Source organism: Mugil cephalus, chromosome 15, assembly GCF_022458985.1.
Source record: "Mugil cephalus isolate CIBA_MC_2020 chromosome 15, CIBA_Mcephalus_1.1, whole genome shotgun sequence".
NCBI lineage: Eukaryota > Metazoa > Chordata > Actinopteri > Mugiliformes > Mugilidae > Mugil > Mugil cephalus.
Genome location: NC_061784.1, coordinates 14,618,956 through 14,641,125, shown reverse-complemented (window position 1 = coordinate 14,641,125; position 22,170 = coordinate 14,618,956). Strand labels below are relative to the sequence as shown.

Here is a 22,170-nt window from a genome sequence, read left to right as displayed (position 1 = left end):
CTAAATCTCCCCTCCTCCCCTACACATCGCCGCCTCTGCTTAAAGGGAAAATTCCTCTTTTTTATCGAGTCACCTTTTATTCATGGGAGACAGAGATTTTCAGAGTCAGGGTCACAAATTCTGGAGACGCATTTATGTTTAAGATCATATCTAGGGCCACAACAACTCTTCATCAGTTCATTATGCAAAAATGTTGACAAGTCTATTCCTTGCTATCTCCATTTCCAGGAAAAGGACAGAAAAGGTCTGAATCTGAATGTCAAAGCTGTGGAATTTGATGAAACATGGACCTAATTAGCCTTCTGAGGTCGACGGAAGCACCTGTGCAGCCAAATCACAGGACCGATTTAAGACGACGGTTTACATAGTGAAAAATCTAACTTTTTCCTACTCGGATTTTATATTTTCAATGTGGTTTTAGGTCCGATGTGTTCATACAGTTTGTCAGAATTAAAAAAAATAATGAAAGCAATGATGCCAAAGATGGTGAGGTACAGCATTTTTAAGGTGAAAGATGACATATGAAGGTAAAACCAACAGTAGTCTAGTAATAAAATGGACATCCTACCATGGCAGCACAACCACTGTACACAAGATCCTGAATGTTGAAAATGACCAAATAAGTCAGAACCCAAATGCAAAAAGCATAGGAACTCCTTAAACAGAGCCAAGAACTGAAGTGAGATGAGCACCCGGGGAGCAATGTGGTCCATGGCTGAGGAGCCTTGAGCACATTGATGCGAACCTGGGAATGTACCCAAAGCTGCTTCTCAAACCACTAGTCTGACCAAAAGATAAGGGATTTGGAGCAGGGACCACTCTCACCCAAAGCGACAGTAATAACCCTAGACCAACGGGGTACGTAAAAGAATGGGTCCATGGCATAGTAGAGAACTAACAACTGAAGATGGCCACAGCTTCCTTAAGTTCCCGGTTTCAGTCATGTGAAATTGAGGTACACCACCTACAGAAATTTAAACTTGAGCTCCCCACCAGTCTTTTAGGATAATACTTTATTGATCCCCACTGGGGAAAGGAAAGAAGGGGAAGAGTTTAGAGTTTGAAGGTTTAGAAGAAACGTCTTCCAGAAAGTCGCTGGCATTAGCTAAATTTTTGGGATATCTATCAAAGCAGCATCGTACAGGAAAGATGGATGCCGGCCTTCCTTTCTAGCTGCACACATAATTTTCAATAGTGTAAGTACACTGGGGATCAGAATTTGATTCGTCTTATTCTTCCGGTATTTTTGGCAGCTTTGACGTTGGCTACTGCTATCAAGACAGAAGAAGAAGTAGTTTTGACGTTGTTTTAGTTTGGGATATCTGTAAATTTCATATTTTATAAAGTCTTAAACCATACCTGGGGTCAACATCGACCTGGAAGGATAGAAGTTGTATGGTCAACAGAGAGAGTATAAGAAGGTTAAAGGTTTGCCACTCCCTGTCAACAATGCCAGTCCAATTCAGATGATTTTTACTTTCCATACCTGCTACTGCAGGGCGGCTTCTGGTTCCATGTTCTTATGTTTTCAATAAAGCATTCAAAAAGATTGTTAGCTCAGCATTTTTTTTGTGTGTGTGTTTTGATGATTGTGAGCTGGAAACCCAATCAATGAAAGGTTAAAGCTTAGCTTAGCTTAGCTTAACATGAAGACTGGTGGACACAACTAAAGGTTTTCTTGTAAGGCACGGGTGATAGCTTCATATTTAAGGGACACGTTTCCAAGTTTTATTTAAAGTGTAATTTTAAGTCTGGGAAGTCTGCGAGCAGGATTGTAACTGAATATCTCCTCTACTTTTTATTTTAAACCCTGCTGACAGAGCTGATCTTTCTGAACCTTAATGCCACTTTGTCTCTAGTTTTATTGAATAAAAAGACGTCAGACCTGAAGGCGCTGCCGCCAGCCTGAGCTCCAGTTGGATTCAGATTGGAAGTCAATGTGGTTTAGTCCTTTGTGTGACCTCTGTACCCAGTATGATGTCTTTTTAAATCAGCTGACCTTTGACTTCAGGGACTTCTGCATCTGTTGCTTAGAGATGATAATAAATCAATCAAAGGTCATTTATTATCTGATACTGGATCTGTGTCACAGATTCAATTTTAGGCTTTTGTTGTCACCTCCCCCTCCTCCTTCTGTTTCTCACATGCAGCTTCTTTTTTAAGTAATTTGTCCACACTCCTGCTTTATTTAGATGTTTCTGAAGCATCAATCTATGTTTTTTGGAAAGAAAACCTGGGGTTTAAATACCAGATAAATTCACCTTTCGGTGGGATTAGTGCTTAGAGCTTTGGAACCACAGGTTTGCAGTCCTCCAATTTGTTCAAGGCACTTCAGCCGTGGAACGAACTGTTCCCCAGAAAGAATTTCCCATGAAGGATCAATAAAGAGAAAATTTCACTATTTAAGAACTCTTGGATGAAACAGCTCCAAGAAACTCTACAGAGACATCATTTCTAATTGTTTTTTTTTAGATTTAGATAAATTCTGAGGAACTTAAGATTTATTGCATTGCACAGATCATCTTGAAATGATTGGGATTACATTCATGGATGAACCATTTATATCTTTCTGTTGATAACATGTAGCTACACGAGTACAAGTTCAGTTGTTCCGCTCACGCATGCAGGAGACTACTTGAGCTTGACAGCCATAAACTGAAAGCTAGTACATGTAACGGATCAATCAATGATCCGTGACCAGATCGTGTTCGGACTAAGAGACAAATAAGGAGAAAACTCAAGGTATGAGCTACCCTCTCCACACTACATTAACTCTGACACAAAGATTTATTGAACTGAATCCATTCGACTCTAGGAGAAAACAAGGAAGACAAGGAAAGATTTTAGGAATCTACAAGGGACCAACTCTAGGACATTTAACATCAGGTCAGGATTGTGATGGACCTACACTCAATGATGAAAGATCGGGATTGGATGCGGGGCAAAAAAACTTGATGGGGACATGACTAATTAAAACAGACGAAATACGACACCCCAAAGAAGGAGAAATGGTTCAAAGGTCATGAAATTTAACTAGGCGTTAAACCACCCGATCAGGAAACGCTGCTCCTGGAATATTATTACTGTTCAGTCAATATACTGTATTTAGATTAACCAGCTTTTAACAAACTCCACTGATCAGCCTGTGAAGGTTCTCAGTCACCCACATCATGGTGTTTAAAAAGGCAACTGGGCTTGCCATCTGAAGAACTGAAGAAGCTATTCGGATGAGTGGCTACAACACCTTCTCAAAAACTGTCTTTTTAAATTCCTTTTGGATTCCACTGATCAGTGTTTTCATGGGGTTTTTCATCCCATCACAATTTAATTACCGGTGTCTTTGTGAATGTGGAGCGGTACAAACTGCCAAGATCTGGTGAATTAACTGAAAAAGATCAAGACACACCTGAATGCTTTAGTCCTTTCCAGCCTCTCAAGGCTGAAGGACCGTCACACTCTTCAGATTCAATTAAACCACGTAAATAATCACAGCTTTCTCTCAGAGTCATCCAACGATTTCCTTCTGTCTCGCTGTCACTCAGTCTGATTCGTAACGTCCATCAGCATCGTGACGCTGGACTCTGCTCTCGATATTTAGACGAGAAAATCTCTCAGATTTAGCAAAAGAAATGACTCAGTGTCAATTGTGAATGGGATTTGAAAGAGGCTCGTAGCTGAACCTGAAGATTTAATTGATTCTTTTTGTTTAACCAGCAAATGTATTCAACTGCCAAACAGTGCAGGCATGTGTGTCTTCTTCTACACTTGGCAAATGTTCTGGTTAACGTCGACAGCCTGTTCACCTAAATCCGACTCTGTGAGATTTATTTTTACAGAGCAAAGTAAAGAGACGCTTCCAGACAAAATGTACACAATAAAAACACTCACTTCACACATTCATAACACGCATAAAGTTGTGTTACAAGGCAAATGTTGAAACTACGAATCCAACAGAGGGAATATAAAGATCTTGTGACGGAGGCCGAGTGAATCCAGTTTAACTCTGTGCTGTTTGACGACTGAATCTTAAGCTACATTTACTATTTGGCCTGAAATGCAACAGCGCTGACGACACAAACTGTGACTTGTCTGAAACTAATTTTGTCATCCTACAAACCATCAACGCCTTCTCTCTTTTCTGCTGCAGTGACTTCAGTGACTGTTCGATATTAAGCTCCAACTCAGGACATGAGCCGCTCAGTTTAAGTGGCTATTGTTTGCATGAGTATAAATGAAGCTGAAATGCTTAAACAAAGATCTCAGGAAACTAAATAAACAACCACTTTAATTAGAAAGTCAAAGTATATACCAACGTCTGACTGACTTCTGCTGCTAGCTACTGTTAGCTTGACTTCCACATCCTCATAACTCCAAGCCTTGCTACTTACTCTGTGCTCGTATGTTTGCTAAGAGGGTATCAATACCAATACATAAAATCCTCAGATCTGATTTTTTTTAATACGGAAATCTAAACCAATCCCGAATATGCAAGGAGCAGCCCTAGCTCATATGCTAGCAGATGAACAGTGGAAACTACCTGTGGCAAAATTATAATGTGTGGCACTGACAAGAATATGAATACCTGTGTGAATACGACGCAATGTTTATACGTGATAGGTTGGAGGATTATGTGGTCTGTAAGGTCTAATGTCAAAGTAGATTACAATAGTTGTTTCAGAAGGATATCATTTAAAAGAGCCTTGTGTAGCAGCTGTAATCTAACTTAGAAATTTCCCTGTTTATTAGATAGACACCTGCTATGAGTTCAGAGCTTTGATTGACTCGGCTGAAACAATGAAGAGTCTCTCTCACATTTTATATTTCTGCCTGATTTCTGGCTGCCAGAAAACAGCGAGTTCTGCAACTCTGGCTTGAATTTAGATGTGTGAAAGCAAAGCCAAAAATAATCTTAGCTGACTGACTTCTCCTTTCTGGCCAATTTAATCTCCCTCTAGTTCCTCTCCTTTCCCTGCTGCTAACACAACAGCGAGGGCAGAGTGCAAGAGATTCAGAGAGAGGGGTGATAGACATTCAGAAAGGCTTGGAGGTTACAAACTGCCAGATGCTCTTGTAACGCTTGTTGAACTCCGAACCTTTGAGTGCAGCAGCGAAGAGACAGACGAACCCTCGCCCTGACCATCTTTCATTTTTCTTCAATGACGCTGCAGTTTCTGAAGTGGACTGCTCATTTAACAAAGCGCTGGCTTCTGCCTCAACAGTCTATAACAGATTTCTACTGGTACTGGTGATTTCAGCCTCACATGACTCATGGTTTTTAAAAGTCATACTCAATTATTTGCCTCCAGAAATCAGTCAGTTACTATTAAGGTCTCATTCATAAATCCTAAAATAAAATTAGTACAATGCATATTTTAAGGTTTGTAGCTCTGGTTTGGACAAACCAAACTGTAATGGTTTGCATTTTTTTAAATGATTTTTTAGATTTAACTCATTGAATAAAATGGTATTTCCCCCAAAATAGATGAACCAACAATTAAACTGTAACTTTAGCCCTTTTAGAATGACTATAGAGATATGAAAACATCACTGACCAGTCGTGCTTACTAAAGGTGTCTTCTGAACTTTTTGCCCACTAGGGGTGCTATGGAGCAGCAAGCATTTCCACTCAGTGACAGTGGAAGCAACGACATAGCTAGCAAACGTAAAACCGAATACAGTCAATTAACTATAATAAAATTAAAACATGTTAAATTCCATGTTGTTTCTGTCTCATTTCTTTGTCTGATTAATATTTTCATGTCCTCTTGATTTTTAATAATTATAGTTATAGTTGACGTTATTATAGTTATAGGGCGGGCAGGAGATAAATAGGCAAATAAATCATAACTTTGATGAGAATACTTTCCAGCTTGTTCCAAAATTCGTATCATGTCCCCATGCGGAGACGCATAAAAACTAAAGTGTTGTACTTGACACTGAAACAGCGGCAGATTGTTTCGATACAAAAGCTGTTTGTGTAATATTGTAATTAGTGGATGCAGATATGTTAAATACAAACGTTTCCTGATCAGAAAAGCCTCCGCTCATATTACTGTGTAACATTTTGTTCCAGTGTTCCCACTCATCCTACAGTTTATCTGTGATTACTTTAGTCGGCAGAGCTCCGAGCTCTGTGAATAAAAAATGAATCAGAGGTCACCACAATGTAATCTGGACAACAATATAAAAAAATGCATTAGCTGCTACAAATCGGAGGCTGTTTCTTTAAAGATGTACGTAGCAAAAAAATAATAAATAAATCTAAATCGATAATGTGAAGACAGATTTCGGATATGGAGACGAGAGCAGGCAGGAACGCAAACCAAACACTGACACAGCACAACGCAGCTCAGTAAACCTCAGAACATCCAGATGAATTCCCCACTGACACCAGAGCCAAGTTTAATGTGAGTGGAGAGCCTCCCTGTTTACCTCCAGATAAACTAGAAGCACTCAGGATCTCAAATGTCTCCATGAAGTAGAATAAGAAACATCCACAGCACACATCTGGGCTCAGCAACTGACACCGGCAGCAGGAGGATGATGCTCCGACGAAGCAGCAGGTACAGATCAGTTTGTTCTAGAGAGTCATCTTTTTGTTTGGAGTCTCCACATGGCGAGAGCACATGTAATGAATAAATGATTGTTGTTGTTTCCAGTCTGGGAATGAAAAGACAGAAGAAGAAGAAACAGACGAGTCCCTACTAAAAAATATCCTCCAACTATTTTCATTGGGAGGTGGTTATGCTGTGTTTAAAGGCTTCCAGTGAGTCTCCTCTATGCGTTACTTGATTTAAATGCTCAAATTCAAGAAACAAAGCCCCACTCCTTCACACCAGCAGCCTTCCATGCACATACTCTTGGTTTTCTGCTTGCAGCTGATCTGCATCCAGTCCACACTCCAGCAGAACTGCTAATACAATCAGGAAGGCTATTTTTTCCTGTCTTAGCACCGTAACTTTTCCCTCCCAGTGTCTGCTGTGGAAAAAAATCTTTTCAGTGTCAGATTATCCCCGTACGGCCCGAAGCCTGTCTGCTTTTGATTTGCTGGCTTCATTGTTTGGCTGGCAGCCTAACGTCACCCAGCTCATTCCTCATCATGACGCTGCTGACCTTCGTCTGACACGGCCGCCCGTCCAACCAGCAATCTCACATTTCTCTCAGACATTTACTGAAGGTTATGACCCCATCATGGTGCTTGTCCGTGATTCAGTGGCCGGACGAGGCGATGGGCGAAAGAAAAGCAAGAACGGAGGCGGAGCTAGAGAAAAAGGAAATATCTGCACACCATCAGGAAATGAAGCCGTGCCCGAAGGTTGGTGACGCTGGTGGGCTAATGGCTAATTAGCAAGCCAGGAAGATGCCTAGTCAGCTCACTGGCTTAGAAGACCATAAGACTTAACCACCACAGACACATTGAGGACACACTGGGAGGTGGTCCGAGCCACGTGTGATTACATTCTTTCAGAAGTGTTGACACAAAATGTGTCCTTGTCATGTTGAAGGACTGCCTATTTAACTCCTCGTAAAAATACTCAACAGTTATTTCGATTGATCGCCTGATGAAGTCCTTTTAGATGTTAACTAAATTAGAAACAAATCTAAACAAGCATAAATAATAGAAATTCTCTTTCCCTGCTTCAAACAGCACAGCTGTGAAATTACAGTTCAGCTCTAGTCCAAGTTTTGTTTCTAAAATAACTAACGTCAGAACTAAATGTGTGAAAGACTTTACAGCTTGCTCCAAAAATCTGCATCATGTCCCCATGTAAGGACGTCAGCCCTGTCCATCGTTCCAAAACAGCAGCAGATCGATAGAAATGAATGAATATGAGTGCACTGTGTGTGATGCCGAGTAGCCATGTGGAGTTGTTTCCTCAGTAATGAGCCGTGTCTTTATTTCCTTTCTCATCAGAGATGTTTCATTTCTCTGAGGATGGAAGCTTCCAGGCTTCAGTTCTAATCTGAGCTTTGTCTCTAAAATAAATAAGAACTTAACGTGTGAGAGACTTTCCAGCTTGTTCCAAAATCTGGATCATCTCCCCAAGTCAACAAACAGCTGTTCGTGGTTCTGATCCAGTGGTAGATAGAGATTCATGAGAGACAGCAGTCAATACAGTACAGTCAGTACAATATTCTACTGACTACCTTATGGCGCTGCTTATTTACAGACAGACAAACTGGGATCAGTTCTCAAGTGTTGGCTGGGGACACTACTTTCCAAACGCGAACACTTCTGTCTTTGTCCTCTACAGAGTTGACTTCTCAAGATTCATCTACCTCCAGCTGTCAGGAATCTTTTTTGGCGGCAAACATCAGCAGGTTTTCTATTTCTTCAGACGTTCCTCTCTTGGTTTTGTTCCTGTGAAGTTCGCTGGGATATTTGCTCCCAGAGGAGCAGTTTCTACCAGGGTGCTTTTGCCTTGGATCCAGGAAATAAAAGGATCCAGGAAATAAAAACACCACAGACGACATGAAAGACTGTAAGTCTACAGTAAACCCTGGCACAGAGGAGGGTATGCGCAACATACCTGCGGATACGCTCTTCTCCACCTCTGCATCAGCTCCTGTTTCATAACACTCCAGCAGAACAGGCTTATATAAAAGAGGACGGTGCAGCGGAGCAACAGGCTTCCTCTATTCTGGACACAAAGGTCAGTGTAGTTAAGAGCACTCGCTATAGGTCCCTGTTGACAATTTACACGTTGAGCTGAATGACTCACTCTGATTTTACTTCATGTGCTGAAAACAACTGATGAAATTTATGTACCTCGGCCCAACATTCCTACTGTCAGGTCCTGGATCGAATCCTTGAATCTCCTCCTCGCGGTAATTTATTTAAACTAATTCCAGCGCAGCAGCCCTCATCTCCTGCTACATCGAACGCAGCAGCATCAGCAAACTTCCTCACCTTCCTCAAAACCACATCATTAATAAATTCACAGCTAACCTTATCTTTTATTGCCTATCTTCTCTTTTATTATTTTATTGTTTTTATTTTTGCTTTTAAAATTGTGCAAATCTTATTCCATTACTGTTTTTTTTAGTGTATGTATCATCAATTTTATATCACTACTTTTCTTCTAAATGAAATTCTAACATTCCCAAATGCATGGTTTTATACTGTTATAGCAGTGCGATTAAAAAATGTGGTTGAATGGAAGTCAATGGGGCATTTTTCATCATAAATAATACTAATGCAATCAAATCATATTTTATGGCAAATATTTGAGATATGCAAGACTCTAATCACCACCTAAGCCCAATCGACCTACTGTTTAACAGAATGTTTTCTCAGTTTTAGTGGTTTTTTTTTGTTATTGTTGTTGCAAAAATCAGTTAATACTTCACATTTTCAGAAGTTGTTGAAGCGATTTATGAAAAAAGCAGAATAAATATTGATGTATTAGGACTGTGTGTCCAGAGGATAGTAAATTTGAGAAAGGCACAAGAGTTAAAGCAGCTTGTTCTGCTCCCGTGTCATGAAGGATAAACAGTGGACAGTGATGTCATACTGTGGTTTCTCAAGCACACGGGATAAAAGCAAAAGCCTGTTTGTCTGTATGCTGCACTGCTGACCCTGCTCTATATTAATCGAATGACAGATTAATAAATCAATGAAGTACCTGCTGAGGAAGGGGGTTCAGGAGGTCAAACGTCATACCTGGACACATCTGATTGGTCTGAGCCTACATCCTGTTTGCAGCTCAGCGACACACTGATGGAGAATCTGTCACTAAAAATCTGAGGCTGACAGGAAAAAGCATCCATCTGTGTGTTTTCAGTCAATAATGTGTTTTGTTGTAGACTTGTTCATGTTGGCGAGAGAGAAAGTAATATGAGTGCAGCAGGATATTCACACGTTCAGCATCTTGTTCTACTTTGAACATATCCAAGACAAAAAGAGACAATTTTCTTACAGCTTACGACAGTTCAGCTTAGCTCCCTTTTTTGTGTGGCAGAAGGACGATGCCTCCTTAACTGTTCTCTGCCTTGAATAGCACAGAGAAAGCCATCTTTGTCAAGCTAGCAGTAAGCCACTTTTACCGCAAAACTGCTCTGTGTTCATTTACGTCGACTTGATAAAAGTTTAAGTTTGTAACGTGATGGTTTCTGCAGATGGTTTCTTGCTTTTAGCATCTTTCACAAACGACCCCCGGTGTTAACCGAAGCTCTGCATTTAGCACTGCATATGAAGCATAGACAGTGTAAAGATGAATGGTGGAACTGCTCCTCAAAGTGAAGCCAAAGCAAGAAGAGCTCCCCCTGGTGACTGGCCGCAGTATAGGTCATAAGCTACAGCAAAGTAAAATACAAAAATATGCGTCAAATAATTTTTTTTCTAGGATAATTTCTGTCATTTTATGTAGTTAATGTTTATGCATGTTCAAGTGTGTTTGGATAACTTTTGTTTTCATTCATTATTTGACGCTATTCAAACAGGATGTGACATAATGCCGACCACTATTTTTTTTTTTTAATCGTTTTTAAAAACAAATAGTGTATAATCCAATATTTCCTTGTAACTGGTGGAGGTAGAGCGCAGCGAAAATGTAACTGAGTCTGAAGGAAGTATCTCTGGGAAAATAGTGTCATATTTAGATACAGTCTATGGTTTAAACAGAGTCACAATCTCAACACAGAAACTACTGACAAATAAAAAGAAAAACATTTAGTTGGCTCTCAAGACCAGGTTCAATGCTCTTTGTGTTGTAGTGGTTCATTTATGATGGAGAGAAGCTTGAATTCGTCCTCATCTTGTTAGTCGGTGAGTAGAATAGAAACTCAGGTTGGATTCCTTTGGTTTGTGTAGAACAGGTCACGAGTAAGAACACCATGAGCCTGTGGCTGTTTTGGTTTTCCTTTAACCTGCTCTGCGCTGCGTTGTGCAGACGACCTTGAATCCAGACCTCAGTGTGAACACAATGCTCGCCCCGGGGTGGATAAACAAACCGTATTAATAAAATATTAGAAGGGCCGAATAAATGTGAGCCGAGCAGAACCAGAGTAAAGCGTCTGCAGCTGCTTCATCTGAATTAATGCACCTCAAAGAATTCAAAGCTCTCAGCTCCTCTTACCACCATTTTCTTCTTTTGTTGGCGGTGACTCGTCAGGTAATGGCTTCCTCAAACAGCTGGAGGGGGTCAAGGGGTCATATGACAGCAGCCCGCGGCCAATCAGAGGCCACGGATCACTTCGCATTCCTGAACGTCTGCAGATTGTTTGATATTGGATAACCCTGATTCACTCGCTGCCCTTTTTATCAGTCATTTCTACTGTCGTCTCACATCTGAGGTTCAAGAGTTCTTTTCTTTTTTGCTTCAGGGAGTGGATTTTTTTTTTATCTGACTACCCTTTTATTTTAGCAGCAGACACCAGCGGTCATTTATCACTTCTGCCTGAGGTTTTACTAGAATTTGAAACTTCACTCTGCTCTCAAATGCGCACACACTACAAGTTCGTCTTTAAATTATGCTGGCAGATCAACACTCCAGTCCACCTACAACCACCACCAATCCACCAGTTCACCAATCAAACCAGAACTGGAGAACCAGCAGTTTACCAGCTAACATCTAAAGTAGCATACTAGCTAGCCAAGAGGGCTAGGATTTTAACTGTTACTTGGAAACAACTCGCTTCTCTTATTGGGTATTGGAAAAATATTGATATCCAGATTTTATATGCTAAATGTTTCTCTCTAATCTTAGACTTGCACAAACAGCCGAATGAGGAAGCACTGAATGCACCACCGGACAAGATCTGACCAGAAACAGGATGTAAACAAAATTGTGACTGTGGTGCAAACTACAAAGTTCTTACGTTATGCTTGTGCATATGTGGCAATAAATACCACTCTCGTTCCTAACGTGTTTAAATTGCTTTCTGTAACAGGTAGAAGATGTTTAGGTCAACGAGGTCCTCCATAAACAAGCACCTTAAAAGCTTAATACACTCAAGCCTAAGGTTTAAAGGATTGATCCAATATGAATTCATACAATCCTCGGTTTGATTAAAAAAATAAAATAAAAGCCATTTCAAGCTAAATCTGAAATAAGTCCATCTGAGCGCACCGTTAGACCTGAAATCTGACTGGATTTAAAAAGTATGGGGACTGAGAAGATCTGAACAAAGGCAAACATCCATGAAAGATGAGAAACTGCTGCAAACGTGTTGCAATGAACACGAAGATACAAGGAAACAATCAATCAGTTTAGCTTTCTCTCTTTTTTGATATTGAATGTATCACTAGAAATTCTATGTGCTCGCTAGCTTCATGCTAAATATTTATAAATCGTCTACATCATGTCTTTTGTACGTGTCTTTTACTGCTTTTATTTGTTAATGTGTCTAAAATTAATATGAAGACACAAGAAGACTATTAATCAGTTTTCTTTTCTTTCAGCATGCAGTTCCACTCACTGACAGCTGATGGCAGTAAAGTGAAGAATAACAAAGCTAGCAAATATAAAACCAATAAGTTAAAATTAAAAATAACTTAAAATAAGACAAAATGTTCCTACATAAAAATCAAAAAGATTCTCATTTTATGGCTCACCTTTTGTCTTTTTGATCAATCCAGTTGATTTTTCCAGTTATTATCTGAGCTTTGTCTTTAAAATAACTATTGTCAGGGCAGAGATAAATAAATAAATTAATACATAATTTCCTATTTTTGTGGTGTTAGGTACTTCATAAATCACATAATTGAAAATATTTTTGCAAATTTTTGCACTTTAGATCTTTCTGGGCAGCTCTAAAATAACGTCAAGACAAACAAACATGAAAGATTTGAATATATTGTGGAAAAACCCCAAATCTCTGACACTATGAGGCAGTCGTTATCTCCAAACTCATTCCACACTCAAAAAAAGACTCATTTGGGGCAGCGGGCAGCCTTCCAAGGTGTTTGGGGGATTTTTAGGTGGTTTCTCAAAGCAGCTGTGACTTTTTGACACACACAGGGAGTCCTCGTCAGGATCCTTGCTCCCGTTATGAGCCGAGACGAGGCTTCATCCTTCTCTCCGGCCGACTCGCCCGACATCTGGATTCACTTGCTTGTTATCGCTTCACTTTTAGCCACTCTCGACTGACGTTTCCACGCTCGCTGCCGGCGATGCAGAAAGCTCAGAGTCTGAACAGAATCTGCACAGAGGGAGGACGAGCTGAGACAAGGCTCACAGGGGATGAGTATTATGCGAGGGCCTCGAGTAATTAACCAGCAAATGTCTGCAGTTGTGAGTTCTGCTACAAAGAGGGCAGAAATCCGAAGATGAAGAGCAACATGTGGAGGGTGAAATTAAAGCACTCATTGCTTTCTTTCATTTATTTAAGTGGATGAAGAGTGTTTGAAGATAAATAATCAGCGTCACACTTAAAGTGCTTCAGCATTTATTCTCGGAAATAAGACGCTGGCAATAAATCAAATTTGTACTTTGTGCGTCTAGGAAGTTTATATAATGTTGGTATATGTTCAAGTGTAAGATATTTTGATAAGTTTCATTTAAGTTACGTACATGCTTATGCTAGTACGACAGGGGTGACATCATGATGTTTGACAGCAACTAAATGAGTAGTTGTGCTGTAAACTAGCCGGCCCGGAGGAGCTGATGGATCTTTGAGGTTTTTGAAGATTAATTAACGTAAATAAACAGCTAGCTAAAACAACACTCCAACGTTAGCTCTACGTGGATCGATTAATCATTCCACATACTGTATACAACAGTGCATAATTTCAAGACTAATTTGATTACTAAGAAATATTGTCATTTGAGAAGATATAACAAACTCCCTATGTTATATTTTTAAATGCTGTAGTTGCAGCTAACTAGCTACATGATCTTTGAGTAGATTTTTTTCATCATTAAGACAAATCCAAACCTGTTTGATCCGGAGATGTAATGTTTAGCTTTAAATCATCTCCGATATACATAGACAGTAGGGCATATGGGGGTGAAGGGTGTTTTTATGGGGGGGGGGGGGGGGGGGGGGGGGGGTTCCCGTGTTGTTTGGGGTCAGTCGTGTTTGGAAGTCTTTTCCTTTTGTTCAAACCCCATCAAGTGTGAAAAACGAGGGCAGGCCTGAGGCCCCCAGCATCATCTCTCATCCGGCTAAATCAGCAAACATCTGAGTGCTAACCTTTGGCTCTGACTGACCGACTGCTGTCAAATCCTCACAGCTCCAACACATGACGCCAGACGTAATTTACACTTTTACACTTTGGTGAAGATGTGTGAGTGGAAAAGGCATCATTTCCTGTTCACATTAACAGCTCAACAAGAGAGTGTCAGCATCTCCGGAGAGTTCAGGCTGTCAGGACACAAACACATCCTTGAACAAAGATGGAAATCGAAAACCGGTTCCAGATTTTCCGGCCCGTTGGAGCCAAACGCCTCAACGATGCTCGCGACATTTATTTGAGGAAGAAGAGATTATAAGAGCCTGGCTGCAATTCACTGAACGTTTGCAATCAGTGCACAGCTGTGATTTAAAACCAAGCATTGGCACCTTGTAGTCTCAAAACGAATCAGAAATAGATTGAAACGTCTCAATGAACCCAAACAACATTGAGATGAAGGTGAAACTGTGATGCTATCACATCCACTGAGTCAAGATAAAGAAACTGTGTGGATTACATTTATCCACACAGAAAACTAGGTATGTCCTGAATGGCATCAAAGACATTTTTAAAATGATCAAGCAAACCTGATCTTTTGTAGCTATTTATTTTAGGTGTGATAAACTAAAACCATGGTCCTGCAGCATCTTCTTCTATTTTAATGGCTGTCAGCTAGTGTCAAAGAGGAACCAAAACTCCTGTGTCTAAATATGTCTCCCGGTTAAACTGAAGTGAGTCAGCCGTTAGTCAGTAACTAGTGTAATGTGGATGTTTGGTGAGGTGGTAGCAGCAGATCGTTTAAACAGAATCCACGCAGTCCACTCAGGCCACACAACAACAAGAAACACTGAACTTTAAAAGAACAGAAAAGTTTCCTGGACACAGCATCAAGGACACAAATCTTCCGGAGAGGGTTACAGACTTAATGGCAACATTGGATGACTAGTACATTTCTGGAGTAGAGAGCACAAGGAGAATACAAGGAAGACAAGAACAGACGTTAGGAAGGGGACCAACTCTAGGACATTTAAGATTTTACACTTGATTGGCACATCCTTTAAGAAAACTGATCATGAGTCGTTTGGTGGATTTATGCAAATACAGAATCCATACTCGACACATCCACTGATAAGCCACAACACTGGTCTTCTCATTAATGTTCTTCTGGGAGACATCGGGTCTTGACATTAATGCTACTGTTGCTTTGACCAGACCACAGATGGTGGATTGAGATTAAGAGCAAGTTGAATTTGGAGGCAGCATCTTGATCTCGTTGTTGTTCCCTAAACCATTCCTGAACCATTTTCATTGAATCCTCTGTCCATGAAAGGGTGGACATGTTCTGCAGCGATGCTGCATTGGTAGAAGCTGCCAGTCAAAGTAACATCCACATGAATGTGAGGACCCTAAGAATCACACTGTCTCCACTGGCTTGTCTTCTACGAGTGATTCATCCTGGTGTCATGTGATCACCAGGACATGATCCATCAGGCCAGAAACACCTTCCTCCACGTCACTGTGGTCCACCTCGGGTCTTTCATCAGAGGTCAGAGGTCAGCGTGGACACCCTGAATGCCCTGAGATACAGTGAATTCTATGAGAACCAGAATCACACGGGTTCACAACCCTGTCTGGTTCTCCTGCTTCATTGAACCACTGTTCAGTTCGGTTCTCGACAGGCAAGCTAAGTAACTATTAGGAGTTCGCTTTAAACCCCTCAAACCCATGAAGGTCCTACAGTGCACCTACGACACACCATTTAGTTCATGCATTGTTAACGGTACTAATGGTACTAGTACCACTTGTTAATGGTACCATTACCATTAACAATGGATAATGGTAACAATTAACGGTACTAGTACCGTTAACAAGAACCACAAGATCCACCCACTGACAGGAGCCACAATGGTCACAAATCACTCATATTTATATTGTTCAACTTATTTCTTTGCCTAAACTCCAGGTGACTCAGACACTGAATCCAGGCGCATCAGTGTCCACCGACTTATTAAGAACGCTCCAACAAACATCATCTAGGGTCAGTTTCAGTTCAGGATCATCCTCGACAACGAGAGCCTTCCAGAAAAAAACGTGGAACCAAAACTGAGCAAAAGACAAAGTGAAAGCAGAAGAAGTGTTTGTCTGACCTGATTCATACTAATGAGCGGCAGCAGATGGCCGAGGTTCATGTTTCACGGTTTAGACGGCGACCACTATGATGAGCCGAGCTCAATCACGGCACCGGTCCTCTGGTCTTCATTAAAACGTTTTTCAACCAAACTGAGGTTCTGTTGCTGCCACAGTGACCGCCAAGGATGTCGGGTTACACTTTAACTAGAAGTCAAATATTAAAAGAATTCTGAAACTAAATAAACACGTTTTGAATCCCTTCCTCTTTTCACTTTCTGTCCAAACCAAAACAAGAGGAGAAGGAGGAAGGACAGACACAAACAACGAAACTAATTCTGCTAGAAAACACTCAGAAAGAATATCGTCATGTATTCAACTTCCCACTCACTTGCCAAAACATTGGGTACACTAATGCATCCTAACGTAAGAGTCCTGCACTAAATCTCAGCTTTTAAGGTTTTAGAGTTTATGTTGAAACAGCATCTGAATTGCAGACCGTGTTGCAGAACTGTCCTGGTCACCTCCTGCACAAATGTTCAAATAACAAATAACATCACGTCTAATTATCTTGCTCCATTTAACCACAAGTATGTGGTGTTATTTATTATTTATGCTCCATGTTTGTTGTGTTCATCAAAGCTGCTGGTCAGTGAATAGAGGCCTCTCTGTGGTTCACTCGGTTAATGTTTGATAATCAGCACGATTTGGTGGAAATATCTCATATATTTGATGCTTTTCTTTGTCCTGCGATATTTAAATGAACTCACTGGAGGCTTGTGTTGATATTTTTTGCCTCTAGGAAACTAATCTTGGAGGTTTTACTAGATTCAAATACAAAATACAACCACTGTCAAAACATTAGGTACACTAGTGTATGCATTTCAATCTAGTTGATGTAGAAAGAGGTTCAGAAAAGAGGTGAATCATTGAAATGATCTTTAGCTCCTCTTAGTTTAGCGTCACAGACCCAGGACATGCTGTTGAACATGGACAGCTCATTTTTAAGATTTAGTACAAACTATCTGGGGGAACTTTAACTTTATATTCTTTGAAATCTACTATATCAAAGGAAAAGTGTATTTTTTGTGTGAAATCTCAAATGGAATACACAAATACATGTGTCAACTATTTTATATTGAACCCCATAATTAAATGTATATTAAGTTTACTCCATAAACATGTGTTGATGAATGTAGCAACTATTACTATTAATCTCAGTTTTACTAAAGTGTGTTAATACATGAGTTTTTATGGTTTTGAAGCTTCAGAGGTGTCACTGGTGTACCTAATGAAGTGGCCAGTTAGTGGACACAGGGCTTGAAATCTAACTAATGTTTATTAGCAGCCATATTGACCGTGTTTCTTTTTTTAGCTTAGCATCATTAACCCTCTAATAAACAAGGGAATAATTACTTGGTTGCTTTGACTGGTGTACCTAATGAAGTGACCAGCGCTCCATCAGATCCATCAACTTTTTTTTTCTCTTTTAATCCTGAAATTTCATCACTTCTCTGCGAGGGGAGGCCACAAAGGGTGATGATGGAACCCCTCCCTCCCTCCTCCCTCCCTCCTCCTACCCAGCCGTCGGCCTCGCCCCTCTCCTCTTCAGGGGCTCATCAGTGTCTCCGGGCCCGGCCCATGAAGCCTCTAAATGCGGCTGTAAGGCTCAGCGTGGAACCCGGACCAGGTCCCAGGTGTCTCTGAGGAGGCCTCGGGCTCCGCAGAAGGTGCGGGCACGAGGGAGGAAACAAAGCGGAGTTATTTGTCCCGGAGCTGCTGCTCCCTGACCGGACACCTCCTCCTCCTCCTCCTCCTCCTCCTCCTCCAGCAAGCCCCTCCACTCTCACTCCTCCTCTGACTCCTTAAACTCCTCTGTGCTGCTGCTCAGAGCTGAATGATCTCTGGAGTTCAAAGGATGATGGAGGAGGAGGAGGAGGAGGTGATGGAGGTGGTTGGTGGTGCGCGGTGTGCGCTCACGGGTCCTTGCGCATCCTCAACGCGCACCAACCCCGAACAAAAAAAAAAAAAAAAACCCAAAAGGAGCCGAGAGAGAGGAGAAAAAAGAGACAAGGTAGGAGAAAGAAGAGGAAGAGAAGTACAGGACTCACCAGTCGGTGTCCGAGGTCTCGTCAATGACGTCTTGGTAGGCGGTCAGCAGGGCCAGCCGGTTCTTCCCGAGATTCACAGCCATGTTTCTGTCCCTGCGAGCATCCAGACCGCTGCTGATGGAGAGAGACACGGAATGAGAGCAGGAGGAGGACGGAGAGGAGGAGGAGGAGGAGGAGGAGGCTCTGACTGGTGGAGACAAAGAGGATACTGGATACTGACGGGTCCTAGCGCCCGAGGAGTATATTATTACTTCAACGTGAAAAGAAATGTTTTTTTATTACTTTAAAAAATACTCAAATAATAGAATTTTGAAGTGTCATAAAATATGTTTTATAGTGAAAACGAGACCAAATAAACCCGGTTCATACTTATATCCCCCATTCTCCTATTATTAAATTAATTTGAGCTTTTTACAAAAAAAAAATAAAAAATTCCTCTATATATTTGGTATAAGAGATGAGCTTGTAAAGTTAATTTTCCCCAGAACATATTTTTTTTCTCTAAAACAAATATATTCAATGTTTATACAGTAAAATTTATGTATTTTTAACTGCAATAAATAAATAAAAACAATAATAACTAAAAATAACTAGATCATTTTCCACATTGCAGGTAATTATGCTAGACTAAAAGAAGACAATATCCAATACATGTTAATATAACAGTCCTGCGCTCAATATTCAGCATTAGTTTTCAAATAACTGAGGCAGCTGTTGATTCAACTGTGTTTTCATTTTGTACTAGTGAACTGACACACGTTCCTATTATTTTGGCGTTGTAGTCAGTGGGTTGGTGGGTTAGTGTTTAATTCAATCCAGTTCAACAACATCATGAACTACATGCTCCAAAATGAACATTCAGTTGAATAAAGATCTTTCTGACGCTATTTCAAAATAAGTTGAACATAAGAACAGTCATGGAGGAGGATTTAGTCCAGGACTGTTGCATTAGGATGCACTAGTGTACCTAATGTTTTGGCCTGTGAGTGTAATCTACATCTTATGTTCTTCTGTTTCCAGTAGACCTGATGATCCTGTTCATTATTAACAATTACTGATGTTTTGACGTAAACACATCATTTAATTTGGTCGCCATGAGAACAAATCACAGCCATTGATCAGGAACTGTAGAAACTTGGGTTTGTACTCTCCGATGGTCTTTTGTTTTTCTTTGGTCGTGGACCTTGTCAGCAGCTCCTTTTCTCCTCGTTTCCTGGAAAAGTCGACATTTAGGACTTTTTTTTTTCTTTCTTTCCTTTTTCTCCCGGCTGTGGCAGCGGTGCCCGGTTGTCCTGGTAACCCCGTCGACTTCACAGTTGAGTTGAACCCCACGCCAGGCCCGACGGCGGCTGGCAACGAGCCCAAATACCTTCCCTCAACTCTCAGAGCTCCACACTGAGGCCGGAGGAGAAAAGAGGGTGGGGGGTGGTACAAGGTGAAGCTTTGCCCGCCATTCACTTCACATAATTCAGCTTTCTTTACCCGGCTGCATTCAACCAACCCTTGGTCCTTGGGTTTATTTACTCAATTATTTACATGCAAACTAACCCACAGCTCTGGCTTTTAAAAGTACTTTGCTATCCCTTAAATAAATGAAGAAAAACACACCTCAATCTCTGAATAAATCATAAGCTTCCACACCTGCAGCCTGACCTGAGAAATAAATATCAGGATAAACAATAATAGGAAAAATATGTATTTTTAGAAACACTTGAAAACAGTTTCTGCTCTCACTCAAAAAATATGTGAATTTCTTCTTTAATTTGGTAAATATATATTATATAGGTTATGAATCCTGTTAGTGAAAATTGAGGATGACAAAAGTCAATAATTACCCAAGTGAACCTTAACACAGTGCCAGTTCTTCTTTTTGCAGAAATATGGAAATTGAGAAGTGTTTCCAGTCATTGAACTGAGACTCAGATGTCTTCCAGTGCTTCATTTAGTTTAAAAATAAATAAATACACATGTTTGCGTACGCATATAATTGTGCTCAGATAACATGTACACAAACTTTCAAAACACTTTACTGCAACATAAGGAATTAACTCTGAACTAATTATAAGCTGGTTCAATAAAGTGAATATTCATACTTAATTATCAGTAAATATATAAACAATATTCTTAGTGTAACTACCGTAGAAGGCGGTCATTTTGGAAATGGCTGCCAAAAGCTAGTAAATGTAGAGCGCCTAATATATAATAAATAATATCTTTTATTAAAAGAAGTTTCTCTTTTTGTGGAATAGAGTCTGGCTACGTCAGTCGAGTCCCCATAATAGTCAGAATATCTTTAATTTGATTTTTAATATCTTATTTAAAGAGACTGTGCATTGGCGACACCTGTGGCGATATGCTGTAACTGCAGAAATCCAATAAGGATCAGCATAGCGCCGCCCATGGTCTCTTGCAGAAAGATAAGTGCCGAATGATGACACAGTTAAAATGCTAGCTGCATGCCTATACTTTGGCAGGTGAATGATACCCGTTTCTCTTTAATCTTGTAAATCACTCATATACTCGGTTACAAAGGACTGAGCCTGGTAGAACCAGCATTAATCATTGGCGACTTTTAACTGTGAAAACCAGTTAGACGTCTCTTCTTTCTAGCTGTGAGGGATAAAGACAGACTCCAGGCCCCAAGACTGAACTGGCATTAAACTGAACTGCCTTTTCTTAATAGAGGCTCTGACTGGACAAATTAGCCTGTCAGTGTTGAAAGGTGGAGATTACACCAACTCTGCTTCCAGCTTCAGCCAGGAATAAATTGCACTTTAGAAAATGAGAGTGTTTTAATCCTCTGAGTGTCATCAAAGAGCAGCTTTAGGAATCAAGACAAAGATGACTTTTAAATTTCGTTTTTCCAAGTTTTATTGTGACGAGAGGACAAAGAAAGAAGTTGGAGGTTTCTGTTCAACCATCTCTTACAATTTATTTTATATCACCCCTTTTTCCCCAAGAAGACACGTTTATTAAGCTAAAAAGGATTCAAATGGAGGATTGTAGGCAGCAGCAGCAGCACCGACATATTGTTTCCTTCTTAATACCATAAACTGTTTTATTATTGCCCAATATCTGAATTAAGTCCAATATTCATGCTTTTAGCTCTGCTTTGGTCTCCACCAATAGTAACATCTGTTTTCTGAAAATGATCTTCCTTTCTTTTTTAAAAAGAGTGAAATTTGAGATGACGAGCTAAATACAGAATTGAAACGCATGCTAAACTGAAATGAATTGGTGAATAAATGGAGAAAATAGCTATGAGGACCAAAACTGGTTTAAGTACAAGGCTGTAAACAGGAGAACTGCAACTCTTTGTTTACTGCTTGTTTTGCACCAATATGAAACTGATGCTGCGTTCATTTCCTCCTGCTGAACTTTAAAATACTCTAAATTTTCCAATGGAACATAAACAATGATCTCAATCTCTAACTCTCAGTAATACAAGGTCTTCTCAGATATCCCCTTTAAAAACCTTTAATTTGCCTTTTTTTTAACACAAATACAAATAAACATGTCAGTTTTCATGCAACTGGTTCAGATTATACAATTTCCCAATTTAATGTGGATTGGAAGGAAAAAAAAAAACGTATTGATTTTAGTTTTAGTAGTGAAAAAAGACAATTGTAAAGAAAACAAAAGACTCTGCTGTCTGGTTCGTCTTTGTTTCATAGCTTCAGTCTCCTTTACCGTGGCAGAGGGGTATTTATTGATTTATTGATTAGCTTCTATACTGGGAGGAAGTTAAGAGGACAGATGGAGGACATAACAAAAGGAAAGAAAAAGGTCTGCTTCCCATTCTGACCGTCTCTCTTT

The 22,170-nt window shown here is 40.3% G+C and overlaps 1 protein-coding gene across 4 annotated transcripts in view; it reads right to left on the bottom strand.

The window, feature by feature from the left end:
* The window catches only part of dbn1 (drebrin 1), a 76,559-nt gene extending 58,052 nt beyond the window's left edge, over positions 1–18,507 (bottom strand). For 2 of the 4 annotated variants that reach the window (XM_047606674.1, XM_047606675.1), the window contains exon 1: positions 18,355–18,507. In XM_047606674.1, coding sequence (XP_047462630.1) covers positions 18,355–18,437 — 83 coding nt within the window. In that variant the 5' untranslated portion in view covers positions 18,438–18,507. The remainder of the gene's footprint in view (positions 1–18,354) is intronic. The other 2 variants (XM_047606677.1, XM_047606676.1) reach the window with 2 other exon arrangements.
* Positions 18,508–22,170: the final 3,663 nt, after the last annotated feature.